This window comes from Gopherus flavomarginatus, chromosome 3 (genome assembly GCF_025201925.1).
Source record: "Gopherus flavomarginatus isolate rGopFla2 chromosome 3, rGopFla2.mat.asm, whole genome shotgun sequence".
Classification (NCBI taxonomy): domain Eukaryota; kingdom Metazoa; phylum Chordata; order Testudines; family Testudinidae; genus Gopherus; species Gopherus flavomarginatus.
Genome location: NC_066619.1, coordinates 272,400,099 through 272,419,614, shown reverse-complemented (window position 1 = coordinate 272,419,614; position 19,516 = coordinate 272,400,099). Strand labels below are relative to the sequence as shown.

General features: G+C 41.4%; 2 protein-coding genes across 4 annotated transcripts in view; one reads left to right on the top strand and one right to left on the bottom strand.

Moving 5' to 3' along the window:
• Window positions 1-12,637, top strand: part of IMMT (inner membrane mitochondrial protein) — a 32,684-nt gene extending 20,047 nt beyond the window's left edge. The window contains exons 10-15 of one of the 2 annotated variants that reach the window (XM_050947587.1): window positions 2,399-2,528; window positions 5,690-5,704; window positions 7,794-8,017; window positions 9,213-9,344; window positions 9,811-9,940; window positions 11,657-12,637. In XM_050947587.1, the coding sequence (XP_050803544.1) occupies window positions 2,399-2,528; window positions 5,690-5,704; window positions 7,794-8,017; window positions 9,213-9,344; window positions 9,811-9,940; window positions 11,657-12,264 (1,239 nt within the window). In that variant the 3' untranslated portion in view covers window positions 12,265-12,637. The remainder of the gene's footprint in view (window positions 1-2,398; window positions 2,529-5,689; window positions 5,705-7,793; window positions 8,018-9,212; window positions 9,345-9,810; window positions 9,941-11,656) is intronic. The other variant, XM_050947588.1, reaches the window with a different exon arrangement.
• A 482-nt stretch (window positions 12,638-13,119) lies between these two features.
• PTCD3 (pentatricopeptide repeat domain 3) overlaps window positions 13,120-19,516 on the bottom strand; it is a 37,787-nt gene continuing 31,390 nt past the window's right edge. For both annotated transcript variants that reach the window (XM_050947720.1, XM_050947719.1), the window contains 3 exons: window positions 18,764-18,805; window positions 16,490-16,648; window positions 13,120-15,355 (listed from right to left, as the gene is read on the bottom strand). In XM_050947720.1, the coding sequence (XP_050803677.1) occupies window positions 15,280-15,355; window positions 16,490-16,648; window positions 18,764-18,805 (277 nt within the window). In that variant the 3' untranslated portion in view covers window positions 13,120-15,279. The remainder of the gene's footprint in view (window positions 15,356-16,489; window positions 16,649-18,763; window positions 18,806-19,516) is intronic.

Below are 19,516 nucleotides of genomic sequence, written 5' to 3'. Positions count from 1 at the left end.
GGTTCTTATGACTTATAAAGCTGCTTTTATTGAAATGTGCCTTTTCTACTTGTCTTTATGTATTGATAGGAACATTGGCATACAGATCTAAACTAGAACAACAGCTCTAGGGCCAGTCTTGGCTACAAACAATACAACATGATTATCTCAGAACTGGCTAACTTAGAGCATAGATATGACCTTAACTGAGTTCTATCACTGTGCTAAACCCTTGGATGTGTTCAGGGACTTAGCCTGGATTTGGGATGCTCTTACGGTATGTTCACACTGCCAATTAAAAAATCTGCAGAATGGAGTCTCAGACCCTGGGACAGCTGGCTCGGGCTGTGAGGCTAAAAATAGCAGTGTGTAGATGCTTGGGCAGGAGAGTGGAATCTTAGAGCTCAAGCTCCAGCCTGAGCCCAAGTTTACACTGTGTTCATATAGCCCGGAGCCTGAGTCAACTGACCTGTGCCATGGGTCATTTATTGCAGTGTAGACATATCCTTTCAGTCCTATCTACACCATGGGCTGGCATAGTCTGACTTCAGTATATGTACTGTGTAGATGGGGGAGAGGTCTCAATAGCTCCAGTAATGAGTTATTGTATGTGAAAGGTTTGGAGAAAACTCTATTGAGGTCAATTTTTTTTGGCAAATTTGCCTTGTAAGTTGTCAATAGACCTCTCCTCTGTCACTAATGAGTAGAAGTGTGATGCTTGTACTGTGTGTATATTAGAGCTTTTGAATAATCTCAGTTAACTCAAAAAAATTAATTGCAATTTAAAAATTAATCTTGATTGATTGCACTGTTAAGCAATACAATACCAATTGAAATGTATTAAATATTTTTGGATTTTTTTTTACATATTTTAAAATATATTGAGTTCTATTACAACACTGAAAATGAAGTATACAGTGTTCACTTTATATTTTTTATTACAAATATTTATACTGTAAAAATGATAAAAGAAATAGTATTTTTCAGTTCACCTCATACAATACTGTAGTGCAATCTCTTTACTGCGAAAGTGTAACTTACAAATGTAGATTTATTTTTTTTTGTTACATAACTGTACTCAAAAACAAAATTGTAAAATTTTGGAGCCTGCAAGTCCACTCAGTCCTACTTCTTGTTCAGCCAATCATTAAGACAAACAAGTTTGTTTACATTTATGGGAGATACTGCTGCCTGCTTCGTATTTACACTTTCACCTGAAAGTGAGAACCGGTGTTCGCATAGCCCTTTTGTAGCCAGTACAGTCAGGTACTTGTGTCAGATATGCTAAACATTCATATTCCTTTTATGTTTCAGCCACGATTCCAGAGGACATGCTTCTATGCTGATGATGCTCATTAAAAAAAAAAAAAATCCATTAATTAAATTTGTCACTGAACTCCTTGGGGGAGAACTGTATGTCTCCTGTTCTGTTTTACCTACATTCTGCGATATATTTCATGTTTATAGCAGTCTCAGCTGAGGACCCAGCACATGTTTGTTTTAAGAATACTTTCACAGCAGATTTGATAAAAAGCAAAGAAGGTACCAATCTGAGATTTCTAAAAATAGCTACAGCAAGGTTTTAGCATCTGAAGTGCTATCCAAAATCTGAGAGGGACAATGTGTGGAACATGGTTTTAGAAGTCTTAGAAGAGCACGCTCTGGTGTGGAAACTACAGAACCAAAACTATCAAAAAAGAATCAACCTTCTGCTGGTGGCATTGACTTAGACAATGAAAATGAACATGCATTGGCCCGCATTGCTTTGAATCATTATTGAGCAGAACACACCATCAACATGGACGCATGTCCTCTGGAATGGTAGTTGAAGCATCAAGGGACACATGAATCTTTAGCGCATCTGGTACGTAAATATTGTGCGACACCAGTTACAACAGTGCCAGGCAAATGCCTCTTCTCCCTTTCAGGTGACATTATAAACAAGAAGCAGGCAGCATTATCTCCTTCAAATTGTAATTAGACTTCTTTGAGTGATTGGCTGAAGTAGGACTGATTTGGACTCATAGGCTCTAAAGTTTTACATATTTTATTTTTGAATGCCGTTATCTTTTTGTACATAATTCTACATTTGTAATTTCAGCTTTCATGCTAAAGAGATTGCACTACAGTACTTGTTTGAGGTGAATTGAAAAATACTATTTTTCAGTGCAAATATTTATAATAAAAATAAATATAAAGTGAGCACTGTACACTGTGTATTCTGTATTGTAACTGAAATCAATATATCTGAATATGGAGGAAAACGTCCAAAAATATTTAAATGGTATTCCATTATTTAACAGCGCGATTAATTGCGATTTAATTTTTTCATCGCTTGACAGCCCTAATATATATATGATTTAATACTTGCCTTCAAAGGTAAATCTAACCCAATTTTTATTTATTTTATATCTTGTAGGTTCAGGCAGCACAATCTGAGGCTAAAATAGTAGCTCAGTACCATGAACTTGTGGCTAAAGCTAGGGATGAATTTCAGCGAGAACTGGATAGTATCACTCCAGAAATACACACTGGCTGGAAGGGGCTAAGTAAGTCTTGGACTGTTAGGTTACCTTGAATGTTTAATAATACACAAAGCACTTTGTTTTCCAAGAGCACTACAGGTGCATATACTGACATACAGTTGTTCTAATTTTCTGTTTCTCTACATTGTAGCTAGTTTAATTGGAAAGTATTTTGAATTAACTTTAAAATCCCAAGTTATCTGAACCAACTGGTACAAAAGGTCCTCATTTTGAATAGGTAATTTATGGAGCAATTGTGCTCTTGCTGATGAAATCACAAGATGGTTTCTGGGTAGCTTGAAGAAAGCACCCACACTGAAACTTGACATTGGAAAGGTACTTGGCTGTCCTCTGTTAGAGTCTTTTAAACTTCCAGGTGTTCCAAGAGAAGTGATGTAGCGTATGGAATGAGAAGGCCAGGTGCAACTGAAAAGGGTCCTTTCAATAAACCACAAGCAACTGTTACTTATGGAACAACTAGAGAAACTGTTTTGTTTTTCTACTTGTTTTCATTAAAAAAGTCAAATCTGTAATATTTCCCTTCTGAGATTCTTAATGGAATATAAACTGTATAAAGCAGTAAACTGTTTAAAGAGCTTCTGTGTTTGTAGTTTTTATAGAATATGGGTGAAGTAGCCAGTGTACAGTTAGCTAGATTAAATTAACTTGAACTGAAATGGCGCAAGTCCATTTAATGTCACACGAAAGCTCTTTTGAGATACTACTGAACAGCTACTGTTCTCCTGCATTAGTGGCCATTAGATAACATGACAGCTATGTTAATCAGCAAAGATAAAGCATATCACATGTCATATATGCTTAAATGCTTTGCAAAATCAGGGCCTTCCTTCTGAAGAATGGTTTGGCATTTATCTGGCGCTGGGAGTCTATAACTTTCTGACAATGTTTAGCTCCCTAGACATAGTTGAGGCTATCACTTAATGGCTTTCCAGAGATGTTTTAATGATTCATCTTATGGATATGCAAGGGCATATTTACAATTTAAGAAGTGATTTTTTTTTTGATTGTTTAAATTGTTGCTTTGTGGTGGTGTAGTGGATACTGATATGATTCTGAGAGAATTCTGTTTTTTTTTTTTTTTTTTTAGTGTGCTCATGTCCCTTCATTAGTGAGAGAATGCCCATAACACTGTAGAGGCCCATAGCTTTGTTTGCATGCAGTGGAAAGCAAGGCCTGTGTTGGAAATAGTGTATTACCCCATATACTTGTGTTCATATTTGTCTGGTCAGAGAAATTGGCAGCAGTAACTGCAGCACTGAACTTTGAACAGTAAATGCACAGTAACTTAGAAAAATGTGTTTTTACTTGTCAGGTGACTTACTAAATATGGTTCTACATATAATGGAGTACTGTGTTAGAGCAGCAAATAAGCCTGGTCTGATAACATTACAGCTCTTCTGTTGGTGAAACTGGAGTTTTTTATTTTTCGGGAAATTTCTCTGCTAGGTGCTTGGGTATTTTTCTCCTGATTTAAAAATATGCTAGCCCAGGGGTAGGCAACCTATGGCATGTGTGCCGAAGGCACCACTTAAGCAGATTTTTCAGTGGCACTCACACTGCCCAGGTCCTGGCCATCGGTCTGGGGGGCTCTGCATTTTAATTTAATTTTTAAATGCAGCTTCTTAAACATTTTAAAAACCTTATTTACTTTACATACTAAACTATTGTTATATTATAGATGTAGAGGAAGAGACCTTCTAAAAACATTAAAATGCATTACTGACACGTGAAACCTTAAATTAGAGTGATTAAATGAAGACTTGGCACAGCACTTCTGAAAGGTTGCCGACCCCTTTGCTAGCCCATATTAGGAACCATTTGAAACATATTTAAGTAGTGAGTCACAAGTTCTTTAAACAGTAATTTTAAATTTAATTTACCTTACTTAAAGGACTTGTATAGTTTGAGCTATAAGAAATTTTGTCATCATAAATCTTGTACCTGCTCACCTCATGCAATCAATGCAGTCAGGATTTGTATCCTAGCACAAAACAAGGCAGGGAAAAGCCAGCCAGCCAGCAAGTATTATTCAGGAAACCTCAGTTATGCTGTTCTGATGATGGCTTACCAAACAATCTAAGATATTGTTTTATATCCAATATACAAAAAATAATTTTCAGAGCTTTTAATGAGTTAGTGTCTGAATTAGTCTATGTATTTGTAACATTTGTGTACGTTACAGCTTGTGTATTAATAGCAGTAGTTAACCTTATATTTTCTGTGATTACTGCTTTTATTTTTAAGGAATTTTGTAACAGCCATAAAAAAAAACTTCAGGCCCAAAAATAGCATTTCAGGTCTTTGCAGATGGTAAACTGTTTTTGCCAAATTCTCTGTCAAATGGGAGCAGCCTTTTTAGATGTAAGAGGCTGTGTCTAGAAAAATGAACATATTGGAACTCCTGGCTCTGAATTGTAGCAGGTTCATTTTTCAGGTATTCAGTTCTGCGCTCTGTGTTAATTCTTCAAATTATTTCTTAGCTTCCATGCTCGGGCCCTGATCCTGCAAGTGACAGTGCACTTCAGTTGGGCTCCCTGCAAGTGTAGATGTCCCATTTGCAAGCTGTTAATTGCAGGGCAAGGGCACAAAGAGGCCACATTCACATTGTGTTTTCTGGGGAAAACCTTCCTTGTGCTGGGGTCTCTTACATTTCAGTCTTGAGAGAGCTTCATTTGAGCAAATAAACTTGACAAGTTTAATGAACCACATTGCTGCTCATAATTAAATGCTTCAGAGTTGTATTCTGAAGTGTTTGTGTGTCTGGCAATAGCTATGTTGTGGACACCTCTGCTTTGGAATAACTGAAAGACTAACTTCAGTGTGTAATGCTGTGCTGTGCTTCCCAATTAAAATTTGTAGTTGTTATTCTTAAACATATTTTAGCTTAATCTGCACTACTCCTTTGCTATGAATGTGATATTAGAGGCTTTGATGTTGTGGGTTTCATGTTGGTTTTATATAAAGGGACTTTTAAGAGCTTTCAACAAAAAGAAGCTGCCGCCAGTCTAACTAAAAGACTCCCTATAATATGCTAAGGCACTCTAAATACAAAGCTATGAGTGGTATGTTTTCATGTACATTTCTGCATGCTTTTACCAACTAATTGATTTGCTGTGTTGACTGTTGATTAATTTTTCCAAACCTTCCTCTTTCTTCTGTTGCAGAGATAACTGATTTAGGTGAGTTACTGTAACTTTTTCTACTCAGATGAATGTTGTTTCTCAAGTCGTTCTGTGTTCGTGTCGTGCAGTGCTTCACAACTAGACAATATCAACTAGTGCTTAATTGCTGCATTTATACAATATATTAGTGCTGAGGTTTGCTTTGGGATACTTCCTGTTTGGTTTCTCTGTGTAGTCTGGTTCTTGTCTGTTGTGCTTGTAAATCATACACTTGAAATAATTTTGCTGCTCAGGTAACAGTTACTGTAAATATTAACGATGTGGTTAAATTCCTTACATGAATATTGTCATGTCACTGGGATACCCTTATGCTGATCCCAGATGATTGGGAGCACAGAACTGTGAACCAGAAAGTTTTTGTGTCTTGTCATTGACTTTCTGGGTAATCTTGGGTAAGCCATATGAGCCTACATTTTCCAGTGCCCACAAATTTTAAGTGCCTCAATTTTCTTATGCCCACCTTGAGCCTCATTTTATAGAGGTTCTGAGCACCACCAGCACCCTTTGCAACTTGTAGATATGCAGCACCTCTGAAAACCAGGCCCTTAAGGTAAAGTAGGGCCTGCAAAATAAGTTGATGTTTACAAAATTTTGACCTAAATCCTTGCATTGTAGTTTCTCCGCCTTAGGAAAATGGTAAATTTAAAATCCAAACTAAGCAAGTTGATAAAAACTCTGAACCAAAGCAGGTTGTACAAGGAGCTGCGTTCCCTTGACATCAAACTTAAACATGGTACCTGGAGTTACAAACGACGCTTCCTCACAGGAGCAGCACTTCTTCCTGCCATCTGTCCACAGGTCATACTAAGAATTGATCAGCAGTCCTAAACTGGACTGAAAACTCCCCTTCGCAGCACATTCTCCCAAATAGAATTCCGTGCCTAACAGTGTCAATTCCTCCTCCAGTGCCCACTGGAATGGATGGGCTTAGCAGCGCATGCCTGATAGGTAACAAGCTTGTGCTATTTTGGACCAGGACTGAGAGCATTACAGAGGAAAAGGGGTCATCACAGAGAATGCTCTGCTGGTAGCCCCATCTCTTCCCTACTGACAGACAGTAAGGTGGTGCAGCTCAAGTATGCCTGCTAATCTTTACTGGGGCAGCCTGTGTTGGAGTGACTTTGTGCAGGATAGCCTGAGGCCAGTGATTCAGCCTTTTCCATGCTGGGGGACACATCCCCATGCACACTCTTTCCTCCGTTTAACAGGTTGAGATCTCATTTCCTAGGCCATTTAGGATTTCAGAGGTAAGAACCAACACATTTAAGCTCCGCCCAGAAACCAATAGCAGATGTAGATCCTGGAGCACAAGTATAATGTGCTCATGGGAAGATACTCTGCATATCAAGCAGGTTGCCACCGTCTGCACTGGCTCCAGCTTGGGTTTGAGAAAGAGCCCTGTATGGCACACATTGCAGAAATCTGGTCCTGAGTGCCAATGATGGCAGATGCTGGATATAAACCTCAGTCAGAGGAACTTGTATAACAACTGCCAATACTTTGACTTGCTCTCCTCTGACTCACTGTCCCTGCATGTCTTCTCAGGACTGAGCTTCAGCAAGTTCAGGGACATCCATATCCAGTCTCACAGGGACTTTGGATCTGCTTTACTCTACATCCCTTGGGGTGCTGTATGGCTTATTAGCACAGTGATAGTTGCATGGTGCTTTAAAAACCAATAGAAGGGCAGTTCTTGAGCCACAAGGAACTTAACAGTTCTAAATTTGACTTACCGGGAGGTGGGATGGGGAAGAATCCAGGGGCTGGCAGGGTGATAACTGAGACAAGTATTCTGGGAGGCACATTTTGATAGCTCCTTCTTGTATGTAGGAAAAAATAATTCACTTCATTAGTTTGGAGATGCTGTCCAGAAGGGCTTGGATGGGTGTCCGGGCAGGAGGAGGGGGAGAGTTAGTAAGGTGCTAAGCTCCTTGGATAAAATGTCCTAGTTGAGTATTAAATATTTCCAGTTTGTGACCTGAGGAGGATCTTATTTCATGTGTGTGTGTGTGTGCTGGGTAGCGCAGGTGGTGTGTCTGTCTGTTTCTCCAGTGATCTATTTCTAATAAAAACTTGTTCTCTCTAGCTGGTCAGCTGTCTACAGATGATTTAAATTCTCTCATTGCCCATGCTCATCGTCGTATTGACCAGCTAAACAGTGAATTGGCAGATCAGAGAGTGAGAGAACAGCAGCACATTGAGGCAGCCCTGGAAAAGCAAAAACTGGAAGATAAGAGAGCACTTGAGACAGCAGTGGCAAAAGCACTAGAGCACCACAAAAGTGAGATCCAGATTGACCAGGACAAAAAGGTACAGTAAGCAGAGGGTAATTGGTCCTCCCATGCTGCTGGTTTCCAGTATGTTCTCTGCACGCTATGGAATTCACCAGTGAAGTCTGACATCTTCCAAGCTGCAAACTAATAGTGTGGCAGCTGGTTAGAGAACAGTAATGTAGCTTTGGACGTTGAGGCTTGATTCTCAAATGTGTGTGCAAATTAGGCTTGTAGGGTAAAACTTTCAAAAGCCCATGAGTCACTTAAGTACTTTTGAAAATGCTCCATGTAGTTGCATAGTCAGCTACAGCTATTACACACAAATATTGGCTATTTGTATTCATATATGGTCAGCAGACTGTAGAGAGTGCTTGCAAACGAGACATGAAATCTTGCATGTGTGCACTTCTGAAAAGCACGGTGTAATCTTGGCTATACTGATGTCAACTGCAAAACTCCCATTAACTTCAGTAGGGCCAAGATTTCACCCCAGGTTCTGGTTGTCCAAAGCTGCATTTGGATTGAGATCTTCATAGTTAAGAAATCCTCTATCCCCTCCCCCATCTATTTTAATTGAGCTGTTTAGATAGGGGTTGTTGTGGCATTTGAAGAAAAGGGACCAAGGCTAGCTTGAGTAAACAGTTCACTGACAGGAAGCTCAGTACAAGAAAGAACTAGAAGCCTGTTGACTTCTCATGTGACTCATGAGTGCAAAAAACATTCAGGCATTGGGAAAACATATAGCCACTCCAGAAATAAGTTAGTGTCAAGTTTATAAGCAGATAAGCTGACACAGTGTGTATAGCTTGAAATAAAATACTGCAGACAGAAGAGGGAAAAAAAAGTAGCAGCATTTTAACTTGAGACCTGATTGGGGACATTTTAGAATTTTTTTATATGCTTTTGTCTGAGCAATTTATTTTTCATGCATGTCTAAACTTAAAAGATTGCACTGGGGTTAACTATCTAGCAAGTGTAGTCACTGGTTACTAGTATTATGGGCATTTAGCCATTAGAAAGACAAACCAATAGAGCAAGAGAACTTTTAAGGTGTCTCTAAAACATTAATTTTAAAACTGTAAAGTTGCATAGAATCTTTATAAAAAGCTCAGTGATGTCAAGAATATGACCTCAAGAAAATTATTGTTGGGTTAATTTTAAATAACATCATCCTTGCTATCATCAAGCAGTTGGGAGATGAAAACTTAAAGCTAGTGCCTGTTTATATACAGATAGAAGAAGTCCGAGAAGTAATGGAGAGTGAAATGAGGACCCAGCTCCGCCGGCAGGCAGCTGCACACACGGATCACCTGAGAGATGTTCTGAAGATCCAAGAACAGGAACTCAAACTGGAGTTTCAGCAGGTGAGGGAGGGGAGATCTGTCATGAAATGGCCAGCTGTCATGGCATGGTATCCAGTTTATTGTGATAGCCTTGGGAGATGCACATCTTGTAAGGGTCCCACTGCATCCTTCAGTACACTTTAATGCAGGCCATAGAATGAAGCCAATTACATTGAAAGGGGATGGAATACACAAACTCTTTGATCATTTCAGATTCTATTCCTTTTAATCTTTTTGATGGAAGAGAGGATTTGCTGATACTAAACAGCAAGTGCAATAGTATTTGGCTCTATTCTCAAGTTAGGGTGCCTGACTGCCAGGGCGATATTGTATTTTACTATAATGTGCATTGTCTTTGGAAGGCATACAATAAACTGATCTGTGGTATTGTGTTCTAAAGGATGTAATTTTGGTCTCTCTCACATGAACAAATACTTCATGATGTGTTTACAGTGGTACTAGATTTATGTTAAGTTTCTTGTTACAGAGCTTGTCTGAGAAGCTCAGTGAACAGGAAATGCAATTCAAACGCCTTACTCAGGAACAACTTGACAACTTCACTTTGGATATCAACACAGCCTATGCCCGGCTGAAAGGAATTGAGCAGGCAGTGGAGAGTGAGTACTGGAAAATGGAGCAGAAACATTTTGTAATGACTGTGATGTACCAGAGCACAATCCAGAGTAGTGGGGTACTGTCACCCCTACCCTGCAGTCTTGGGTGCCTTACAGTACCTTGCTGTAGTAGTTCCTGCCTGGGCTACTCACAAACAGCCTTCCAGTATGCTGGCCATACCCTCCGTGTTTGTAACTGCAGCCTGCCAGCTACACCCTGGCTTTCACCAGGCTTGATTATACTGCAGAGTGATCTAGAAATGTTTATCCTTTACTGCCCAGCCCTTTCCTGGACAGTACAACTATATTAAGTCTGTTATTCCTTGAAGGCAATAATACTCCATCTTATTTTAAATGGAGTTCAGGCACTTCAACTTAAAAACACTGGATTAGATGAAACAGTAAAAGAAGTTTATTAACTACAAAGAGATTTTGAGTGAGTATAAGTGATGAGGCACAAAAGTCAGAAATGGTTACAAGAAAAAAAGTATCAGAGGGGTAGCCATGTTAGTTTGGATCTGTAAAAAGCGACAGAGTCCTGTGGCACCTTATAGACTAACAGATGTATTGGAGCATAAGCTTTTGTGGGTGAATGAATACCCACTTTGTCAGTGGGTATTCACCCACAAAAGCTTATGCTCTGAGGAGAAAAAAAAAAAGGTAAAACACTTACTGGTATCTACTTAAGAAACAATCTGGGTTGCAAAGCAAATTTTCTCACCACATGCTCCAGTAGATTACTAACCAGACTTTCAGGTTTGAACCCCTGCCCCCCAGTCCAATAGCTGTTTTCCTTTTGTCTTCTCAGGTGTGGAGAATGCGGTGGGGGGGTTGTCCCTTGGGAGGGTTGTCCCTTCTTTTTATAGTCTTTCCCTCCTCTTGAAAATCTTTTCCAGCTGAGACCCGGGAGTCAGTCTATGTGGAAGACTATTCCCTGCTGGGGTTTTATTTTTCACCTGTTTGAACTTCCTTTGTTTTCCCTCCCTGCTTGATGACGTTTACTGCTTAAATGCAAAGTAAGGCAAGCACACATTCCTTTGTTTAGAACAGACCTGACTTCTGTCTGGTCAGGGCTGTGAGGTTTGGAACGTGTTAACATCATACAGGGGAATCTTATAACTTCACATACAATGTTGCGAAACATATTTTACCAGGACAATACTGACCAGCAAATTGTAAGGTTTCATTTGAAAACTTGTCAGGATACTCTGCACAAAGTAGTGTGTAGGGTACGAACAGAGACGTTTATTCCATCAGTGACCCAAGAGTGATGCCTAAGCACATATCGGTCACATAACTGACTGTTTTTCCTAACATGCTGAGCACTTCTGCTCTAGTGAGCAGATTCAAAGAGAATATAACCCTCTGCCAGAGGGTTCTTGTGGAGAAGTAGCGCTCCTGCTTTTGAAGTGGCCGGCTTTATCTGGACAACTCGGGATAATACACACCACACTTCAGCAGTCAGACCCAGTATTATCCTGACCTGCTATTGAGCCAGCCCGTCCCACACCTCCAAAAGTAGATTGTGCTGTCTTTTGAAAGTAAACTGATTCATGGGAAAGGGAGCTAGCTGGTGCTTGTTAATGTATTAAACGGGCCTGTGAGGGTGCAGATCTTTATAGTTACTTTACCTTGATGTGGCAGTTATAGTGGGTGTGTCACTGAGTCAGTGCGTCAATGTCAGTCTACGAAAACCTCCTTTCTGGGTTTATTCCGCAGGCCACGCAGTTGCTGAAGCAGCAGCCAGAAAGGCACATCAGTTGTGGCTTTCAGTTGAGGCTTTAAAATACAGTATGAAGACTGCATCTGGGGATAGTCCCACTGAACCACTGGAGTGCGCAGTTGAGGCCGTCAAAGCCAGCTGTTCTGACAATGCATTTACTGAAGCCTTAGTCTCAGCTCTCCCCCAAGAATCTTTGACCCGAGGAGTCTATAGCGAAGATGCACTCAGAGCACGTTTCTACATAGTCCAAAAACTGGCAAAAAGAGTGGCCTTGATCGATGAAACCAGAAACAGCTTGTATCAGTACTTGCTTTCTTACCTACAGTCGCTTCTCCTGTTTCATCCTCAGCAACTGAAACCACCTGCTGAGCTCAGCCCTGAAGATCTGGACACATTTAAATTACTATCCTATGCTTCATATTGCATTGAACATGGAGATCTGGAGCTGGCAGCTAAATTTGTCAACCAGCTGAAAGGGGAGTCTAGGAGAGTGGCACAGGATTGGCTGACTGAAGCTCGAATGACCCTGGAAACAAAACAAGTAGTGGATATCCTGACTGCATATGCCAGTGCAGTGGGATTAGGAACAACTCAAGTGGATTGATCTAGACTAGGGATCTAGGATTATACTTTTGGAAGCAGTCTAATGCAGCAGAATTGTTTAAGTGCTGGGAAAAAATCAAATGATCTGAAAGGGTTTGCAAACCGGGACCTTGAAAGGGGTAGAAGTGAGTTATGTCACAAACCACGGGTACCGTCCTGTCTCCTTGCACTGAGCTGAATCTCACCACCTGTTGTATTTGTATTGGTTTCAGTTGTTATGATGACAAACTTCAGGATGCTTTCTCAGCAACTTGTATAGCCATTTTGTTTCCAAGTTGTACTGATTGGGCTTGTGATCCAGCCAAAATTAATGTTTGTAACCCATTATTGATTTGCCAGTTGGTGCCGCTGAATAAAACAAGATGTAAAACCTCTGTCTCTTCTATTCAATTCTTTGCTTAAATATGTTAGAAACTTTCTGCCTTTGCCCCTTGTTCGGAGTTGGTATCAGTTATCTCAGATGCACACAGGAGATCAGTGATGCAGGAGTTGGTATTAGTGGCCTGAAGATGATAGTGGCAAACATCTTCCACATCTCTTGGTAACTGTGTTAGTCTATATTGTTTTCGGGGTGTAGGAATTTAAATTTAGACCATCACTAGCCCTTGCCTTTTACCCTACATAGTATAACTGCTGATGCTATTTCTTGCAGTTGTATTTTAAATCCTTGAGCTAGTGCCAGGCTACATACATAATCTAGAACAGGGGTTGGCAACCCTTCAGAAGTGCTGTGCCGAGTCTTCATTTATTCACTCTAATTTAAGGTTTCGCATGTGTGCCATAGGTTGCCTACCACTGATCTAGAACTAAAATGTTTGTGCTTAAGCAGTTCAAAAGAAAACATCCTCTCACTGTATAAGGAAATACTTTAATTTAGCAATCTGTTAAACAGCATGGTCTGTAGTTAAGACAGGAAGCTTCCAGATGTTATCACTATCAATTGGTTTAACCAGAAAACATCTTGAAAAATACTGGATTAAAACTCATCCTGTGCCTCTTTCATGATAGATATTAAGTGTGGATCAAACACAAAACAGACATTCAGACTTGCAAGAAAACTTTGCTAGGTTTCCTGAATGCCTCCCTGTTCTTGGCTCATTAGTGGGAAGGAACTTTCCTCCTTGTATTTCACTTTGAAGTGTAATGTTAATCTGGGTAGAATGTATCAGCTCTCTCTAATTTACCTAGAACCAACCACATTATTCAGTATCACACAAGGTGTCCTGCCAAGCTACATATATTTATTTACAACACATAACAGATTTACACCACTTTCTGTATTTCAGTTCTGATCTGTTCAAGTCTTTATTCACCCTTATTCCATATGAACTAGTTTTCCCCTTTACTTCTGGCATGTTTTATTATACATTTCTGTACGGTTTACTTTGCCTAGTGCTTTTAAAATCAAAGCACACAAGTGGGATATTTACCTAGAACAGGTATCTACAATGCTGTCACAATTCACATTCCCATGTTGGCATTTCAATTCTCATCAACAAAAGTTGCTATTTACTGTCAGTATCAACCATTTGGAAAGGTTTGTGAGCCCAGCAGTCCTCCTATAGGAAAATCCCAGTTACACTGACTTACATGAACCTAAGAGCAGTGGCTGAATAATACAGTAGCAACACAAGCTACTACTGCAACACTCTAGCTATATTCTAATGTTTGAGGGATGTGAAGGCCGGCCATGCCTTTCAGTGGCTGAGACACAGCTGGAAACAATTGGCTTGTTCCTTGTACTATTTTTTGTTTAGTCTAGTGGTAAATATGGCAGTAGGGGAACAGGAAGAAAGAACAGAGCTGCCCTCATTTTGCTTAATCTAACCAAGTGTAACATGGCAGTGACTCCTGTACCTGCCTAGTTTTCCTCTTATCCCCATTCCTTGTCATTAGTGTTTAGACAAGGCGCATCTTCCCCTACTCCCTTTAGCTGGCACTGTTAATCCTGCACTCAACCCCTTTTCTGCTACTGCATGCTCAGTAGTGGATACATGGGAGCTGCTTTAGTGTAGGAGTGAAGTGTGTACTGCTGAGCTTAACCTTTACTATGCTGGTAGCTATGGAAGTGATCAAAAGGAGGTTACCAATGAAAAGAATTGATTAATTTGTGCCTTGAGGTTCTTTGTACTACCCAACTGTGATCCTCCTCACTGAAAAGATTAATCTGAGAAGGCTGACAAACTCCCTCTTCCCACAGTGGAGCCTCAGAGGTTAAGCTCTAGCCTTTGGTGTGGGTGTATGGGGGACAATAGAATTCTAGTGGTATGATTTAAAGGGAAGGATTAAGCTTTTCAAGGCAGCACTACCCCTGCATGCTAAAAGACAAGGTCAGTGTAGGCCTCTGCTGGAGGGTAGAAGCATCATCATTCTGAGTATAGCAGCCATGTATATTTTAAAGGGGAGAATCACCCCCTCTCCACCTCCCCCGCTGCAGGGTAGCTGGAGCCTTAGAGGCTCACAGTAGAGCAGCTGTCACAGCTCTGGCCTCTAGGCCCCCAAGCCCATTCCTGAACCCAAGAGGGGAGAGGTACCATAAGCAAGCCCCTGGAGGAGTCTTCATTGATCAGCTCCATTGTGCTGCAAAGTAACTTACAACACTTAACAGACTGATTGCACAGGGCTGCTAAGAATGTTTCATGTAAGACAGTGAAACAGTAATTAAGGCTGTTTAAATTCACAGATTAAGTCAACAGAAAACAGGTAGTTGTCTCAGTAAGGCTCATGTAGATGTGGTCTAGTCCTTAACCCTATGTCTCTTCTCTAACCCCGGGACAAGTTACTAGGGGAGCATTCAACGGGGAAGAGCTTCCATCATCTCTCCTAGCTGGTTTGAGGATAGCGGTGGGAGGAGAGGTATCACTGTAAGCAGAACAGTACAAGGCTCTTATTCCTAGCGTTTGGTCTGTCACATCCAATGGAAGGAGAGAGGTGAAATCGAGTGCAGCTTTCCAAAGCAGCCCACGCAGGCCATAGTAGTGAGAAACTACTCCCATTCTTTGTTTCACAGGGAAAGCTAGTGAAACGGCTCTGAGTCACTGTCGCTATCACTGCTGTCACTGCTTTGGGGATCAGCATCTTCCAGAGTCTTCCTGGGGAGGAAAGGTTCAATTTAACACATGGTTGAAACCCACTTGTGACACCATTACAGAAAGGACAGTTCAGTGCACAGTATGCTACCACCACATTACACCTCCATAGATCCATATTCCTCCCTGCTTGGTAGCTCCCTTCCAGAAGGCAATGGAGGAGACCACCCACTCCTAAAGCTCATTTTGTAGCAGGAGAAGCAGGCTGGAATAGGAGTCAGGCCAGACTGGGCTTCAAGAATAATTTCAGTTCTGCAGTGCAACCTTCAGAGTCATGGTTTCCTTTCCTTCAGAGTCCTCAGGGTTACACTGATTTTTAGCTGCTCCAGTAGTTTTTTCAGATACAAGTCTTAGAGAGAATGTTGCTTTTTAAATGTCTTGCTTTTAAGAAACTAAGTCCACGAAGCCCACTGAAAGCATTATCTACCGGTAACCTCTACGATTCACTGAGCTGAGACGACAGCATGTATTTTCAGATGTGGCTTGGGTACCCAACTAGACACCATCCAGGGTTTTGATGTTCAGAGGTTGGGTGCTCAGCACTACCTGATAAATTAGTTCTTTTTAAAGATGGTCTCACCCTGGGCACCCAAAAATCACTAGTCACATAAGCTCCCCCCCTCCCCTTTTTGGAGGGGGGGTTACTCTGACTAGGCACAAAAGGGCCAGATTTTTATAAAGTCATTGAGGCAACTAAAGATGTAGACAAAGTCTCACAAAGGTGTATATCTGCAGCTATAGGTGCCTGAAGTGCCATCAAATGCTGCTTCACTACATCTCTGTTCAGTTTCCCCTGGTTTTGAGGATCCATCTCTCAGCAACAGGGAAAAAGGAGATTTTTGTTGTTTTTAAATGAAATGTATTATAACTACACACTGGCCGGAAACTCACTAAAACTTGAAATCTAATCACCTTAGTGAAGAAAGGTGCTAAGCTAGCAGTGGCAGGAGTAGAGCCTGGGATTAACACTGAGGTTTTCTGCAAGCGAGGAGGACTGGAGTGATGGTTACAGCAAAGCTGTGTGTGGCGTTCTGAAAGCCAACTCTCCCCTAAGCCATTTGCAGAGAGGGACACAGATTTTCCTAGTTACTGCTGACAGTGGATTTGGAATAAAATACATAAAACAATCCATCTTACTTCTGCTCTTCAGACAGTTCAAACTCCTCTATCACCCTTCTTGCAAGCTTTGCTGTTGTAGGTAGACTGAAGGCAGCCGCCAACTTCACTAGCTCAACCGCCTGATGTGGAGTGTTGCTTTGTTTAGTGCAGGTCAAGACCTCGTTCATCACCTTGTCGCTGCAAGTGAGAAGGAAAGAGTGAATGCTCTGCAGAGCCAGAATGTCCAGCGTGGGGTGTCCACAGCACACACAAGCCCTCAGTAATTAACTTCACTTGCTGAGTTTCAATGCTTAGGAGATTTTCAGAAGCGTTCAGTTTGGGCATAATTGCTCTCCCTGAAATCAGTGGGAGTTTTAGCTTTGCCTTTAACACAAGCAGTTAGGTCAACACTTCTGAAAATGCCCTCCCTAACTGAGGAGCACAAATTACTATACATGTGACAATGTGCGGAACCCGCACCAGGCTGGGCTGACCTCTCAGTGGTGGAGACAGAGGTACAGGAGCTTAGGGCTAAATGGCATTATTTTTGAGCCCTGTTTACAGATCATTCTCAGTCAGTCCCTCTCCCATTACTGGCTGACAAGGAGTCTGAGCATCCTGCTGGAACGATACCAGAGGCAGAGCTCAGAGGGCTAAGCTCTAACAGGCAGAGCTATAGCTTCTTGTAGAGAGCTGCCTGTAAGAGAAAAGGGGGAGGGGGGAGAGACAGGGAATTTGCCTTCTCTGCCTCCCCCAACAAGCTGGGAAGGCAGAGAACAGCTGGCTCCAGCTCTGCTACTTCTGGAAAGCTGCCAGGCTGACAGAGCCTTTCAGGTGGCTGGCCAGACTCCCTCCTCTCCTGCTGGAGGTCTGACATGTTGCTGATGGATGGGGAAGAGGAGCTGGGGAGAAGTGTCTGCAGCAGCTATCGGAGAGATGAGTAGGACAAGGGTTTGCAGCTGGGCCACTTAAACCAAAGAAGCCTTTTCCTGTTCTACTGGCAGCTCTCAAGGAGAAGCTTCCCTCCCATCACATTCAGAGCTGACGGTCACTGAGGACTAGCAGCCATGCTGAGAACTCCAGAATTCCCCTCCCTCCCCTCAGCAAGGATTCCTGCTGGGGCTCCGACTTCACACATCGGCTAGGGATTCCACTAGTGCAAGTGCCAAGGGACTCCACTAGTGCAAGTGCTTTGAGACGTGTGCATGAAATTAAACACACAACAGCGCCTCCCAATACAACACCTAATTCCCACTGCAAGTGTATCTAGGCAGGCTGGCTGTAATTACTAGAACTGATGCTTGGCCAGGACACCAGGGCCAACACAGACTCCCATTGTCAGTATCAGCACACACTCCTATAATTTTCTGAGGTAAAGATAGATCACCCTGGTTTAAACCCATTAGTTTCTCTTGGGAGTTAAAATTTCTGCTTTTAAATGAAGCGTCTTTCTAGAGCTTCAAAAGGTACTTAAACCCCCCTACTCTGGTCAGTTTCATTTTGAATTCTCTACCAAACATTTACTAGCTGTAACCTGATCAGTTCAGGAGCTAGTGTGATTTGATGTGATCTGAAGAACTCCAGGCCAGCAGGAGCACCTATTCCTAGAGGCTCAAATGTTAAGTATGCTAAAATCTAAGACCATCAATCTTAACATAAGAATGGCCATTCTGGGTCAGACCAATGGTTCACCTAGCCCAGTATTCTGTTTTCCGATGGTGGCCAATGCCAGGTGCTTCAGAGGAATGAACAGAACAGGGCAGTTTATCAAATGATCCATCCCATTGCCCATTCCCAGCTTCTGGCAAATAGAGGCTAGGGACACTTCAGGGTGATGTTGGTTGGGAAAGTCTCAGAGGAGCTGCTCTTGGTTTCTAGTGGAGAGTTAATCTAGCCCCACACTGAGCTGTTGGACTTGTTTGACAACACACTTTGACCTGTTGGGCCCATTCAATTATTTTATTACCCCATATCTCAAGAGTCTCACACAAGTGGGGAAAAAAGTCACAGCATCAGAATTTTGAAGTCTTAAGGATCTCACTCAACCCAACCTCTGCCCCTTGACCATGTCCTGGGGGCAGAAAGAGCTCTCAGCATAGGTTTTACATTGCGTGAATGAAGAAACTCCTCCCCGTTCACCAGGGAGGCCGACACCCGAATGAAAAGTATCGAACTTAGGAGTTCTCTACGGAAGTGAAGGTGTGAAAAATCACTCTACAGACTGCTATTGTCACCTAGAAACACAATGCAAGACCTCAACCAAAGTAACTTGTGAGATTTGCTACCTGAAGTCAGACCACTAAATGAACTCACCTGGGGACTCTATTGGTTCTTTTGAAAAGCTCCAGCATGTTGCTGTTTGAAGATGAAGAAAAAAAAACAAAAACAAAAAACTGAGGTTATATCATCAGTCTCATTCTAAGATAAATGTCTGCTTGGAACACCAGTAAAGGGTCTTTAATGAGACCCACCTTCACTACAATTTGGAAAAGACCCTTCAATATGGTCCGCTCTTCCACCAATATGTGGAAAATATTCATTAAGGAGGGAAGAGTCTTTGGTATACACATTTTGAAGTATTCACTGATTTTATCTGCAGACTAAAATGAGTGATTAATTTATGTCTGCCTTAGTCTTCAATATACTAAGAAAAATGTCACTGCAGGCATATATGCTGAGTGTGCACTTAAAAAAACCCATTCACTTTAAAAATGTTCAAACAGATGTAAATATACAAAGGCACCCACTTCCTGGTCTGTTCCCAAATGTATTGATCCAACTGAATCAATGGGAGATTTTATTTTAATTTTGGGGTCTGATCCAAGTCCCATTAAGGACTGGACATTTGAAGCAACAACATTATTTTGAATTGAACCTCTGTATTATGGCAAAGTTAGAAGCCTCCAAAATAAAATTTTTTTTTTTTAAATAAAATGCTCACAGACTCTAGTTTCTTTGGTGCATTTACAAGACATCTGGCAGCATAAAGCATTTTGCATGCAAGTGAGTAGGATATTCCCTATGCCAGCTACTGTATTTACTTCCAGATCATCTTACTGAGTGGAA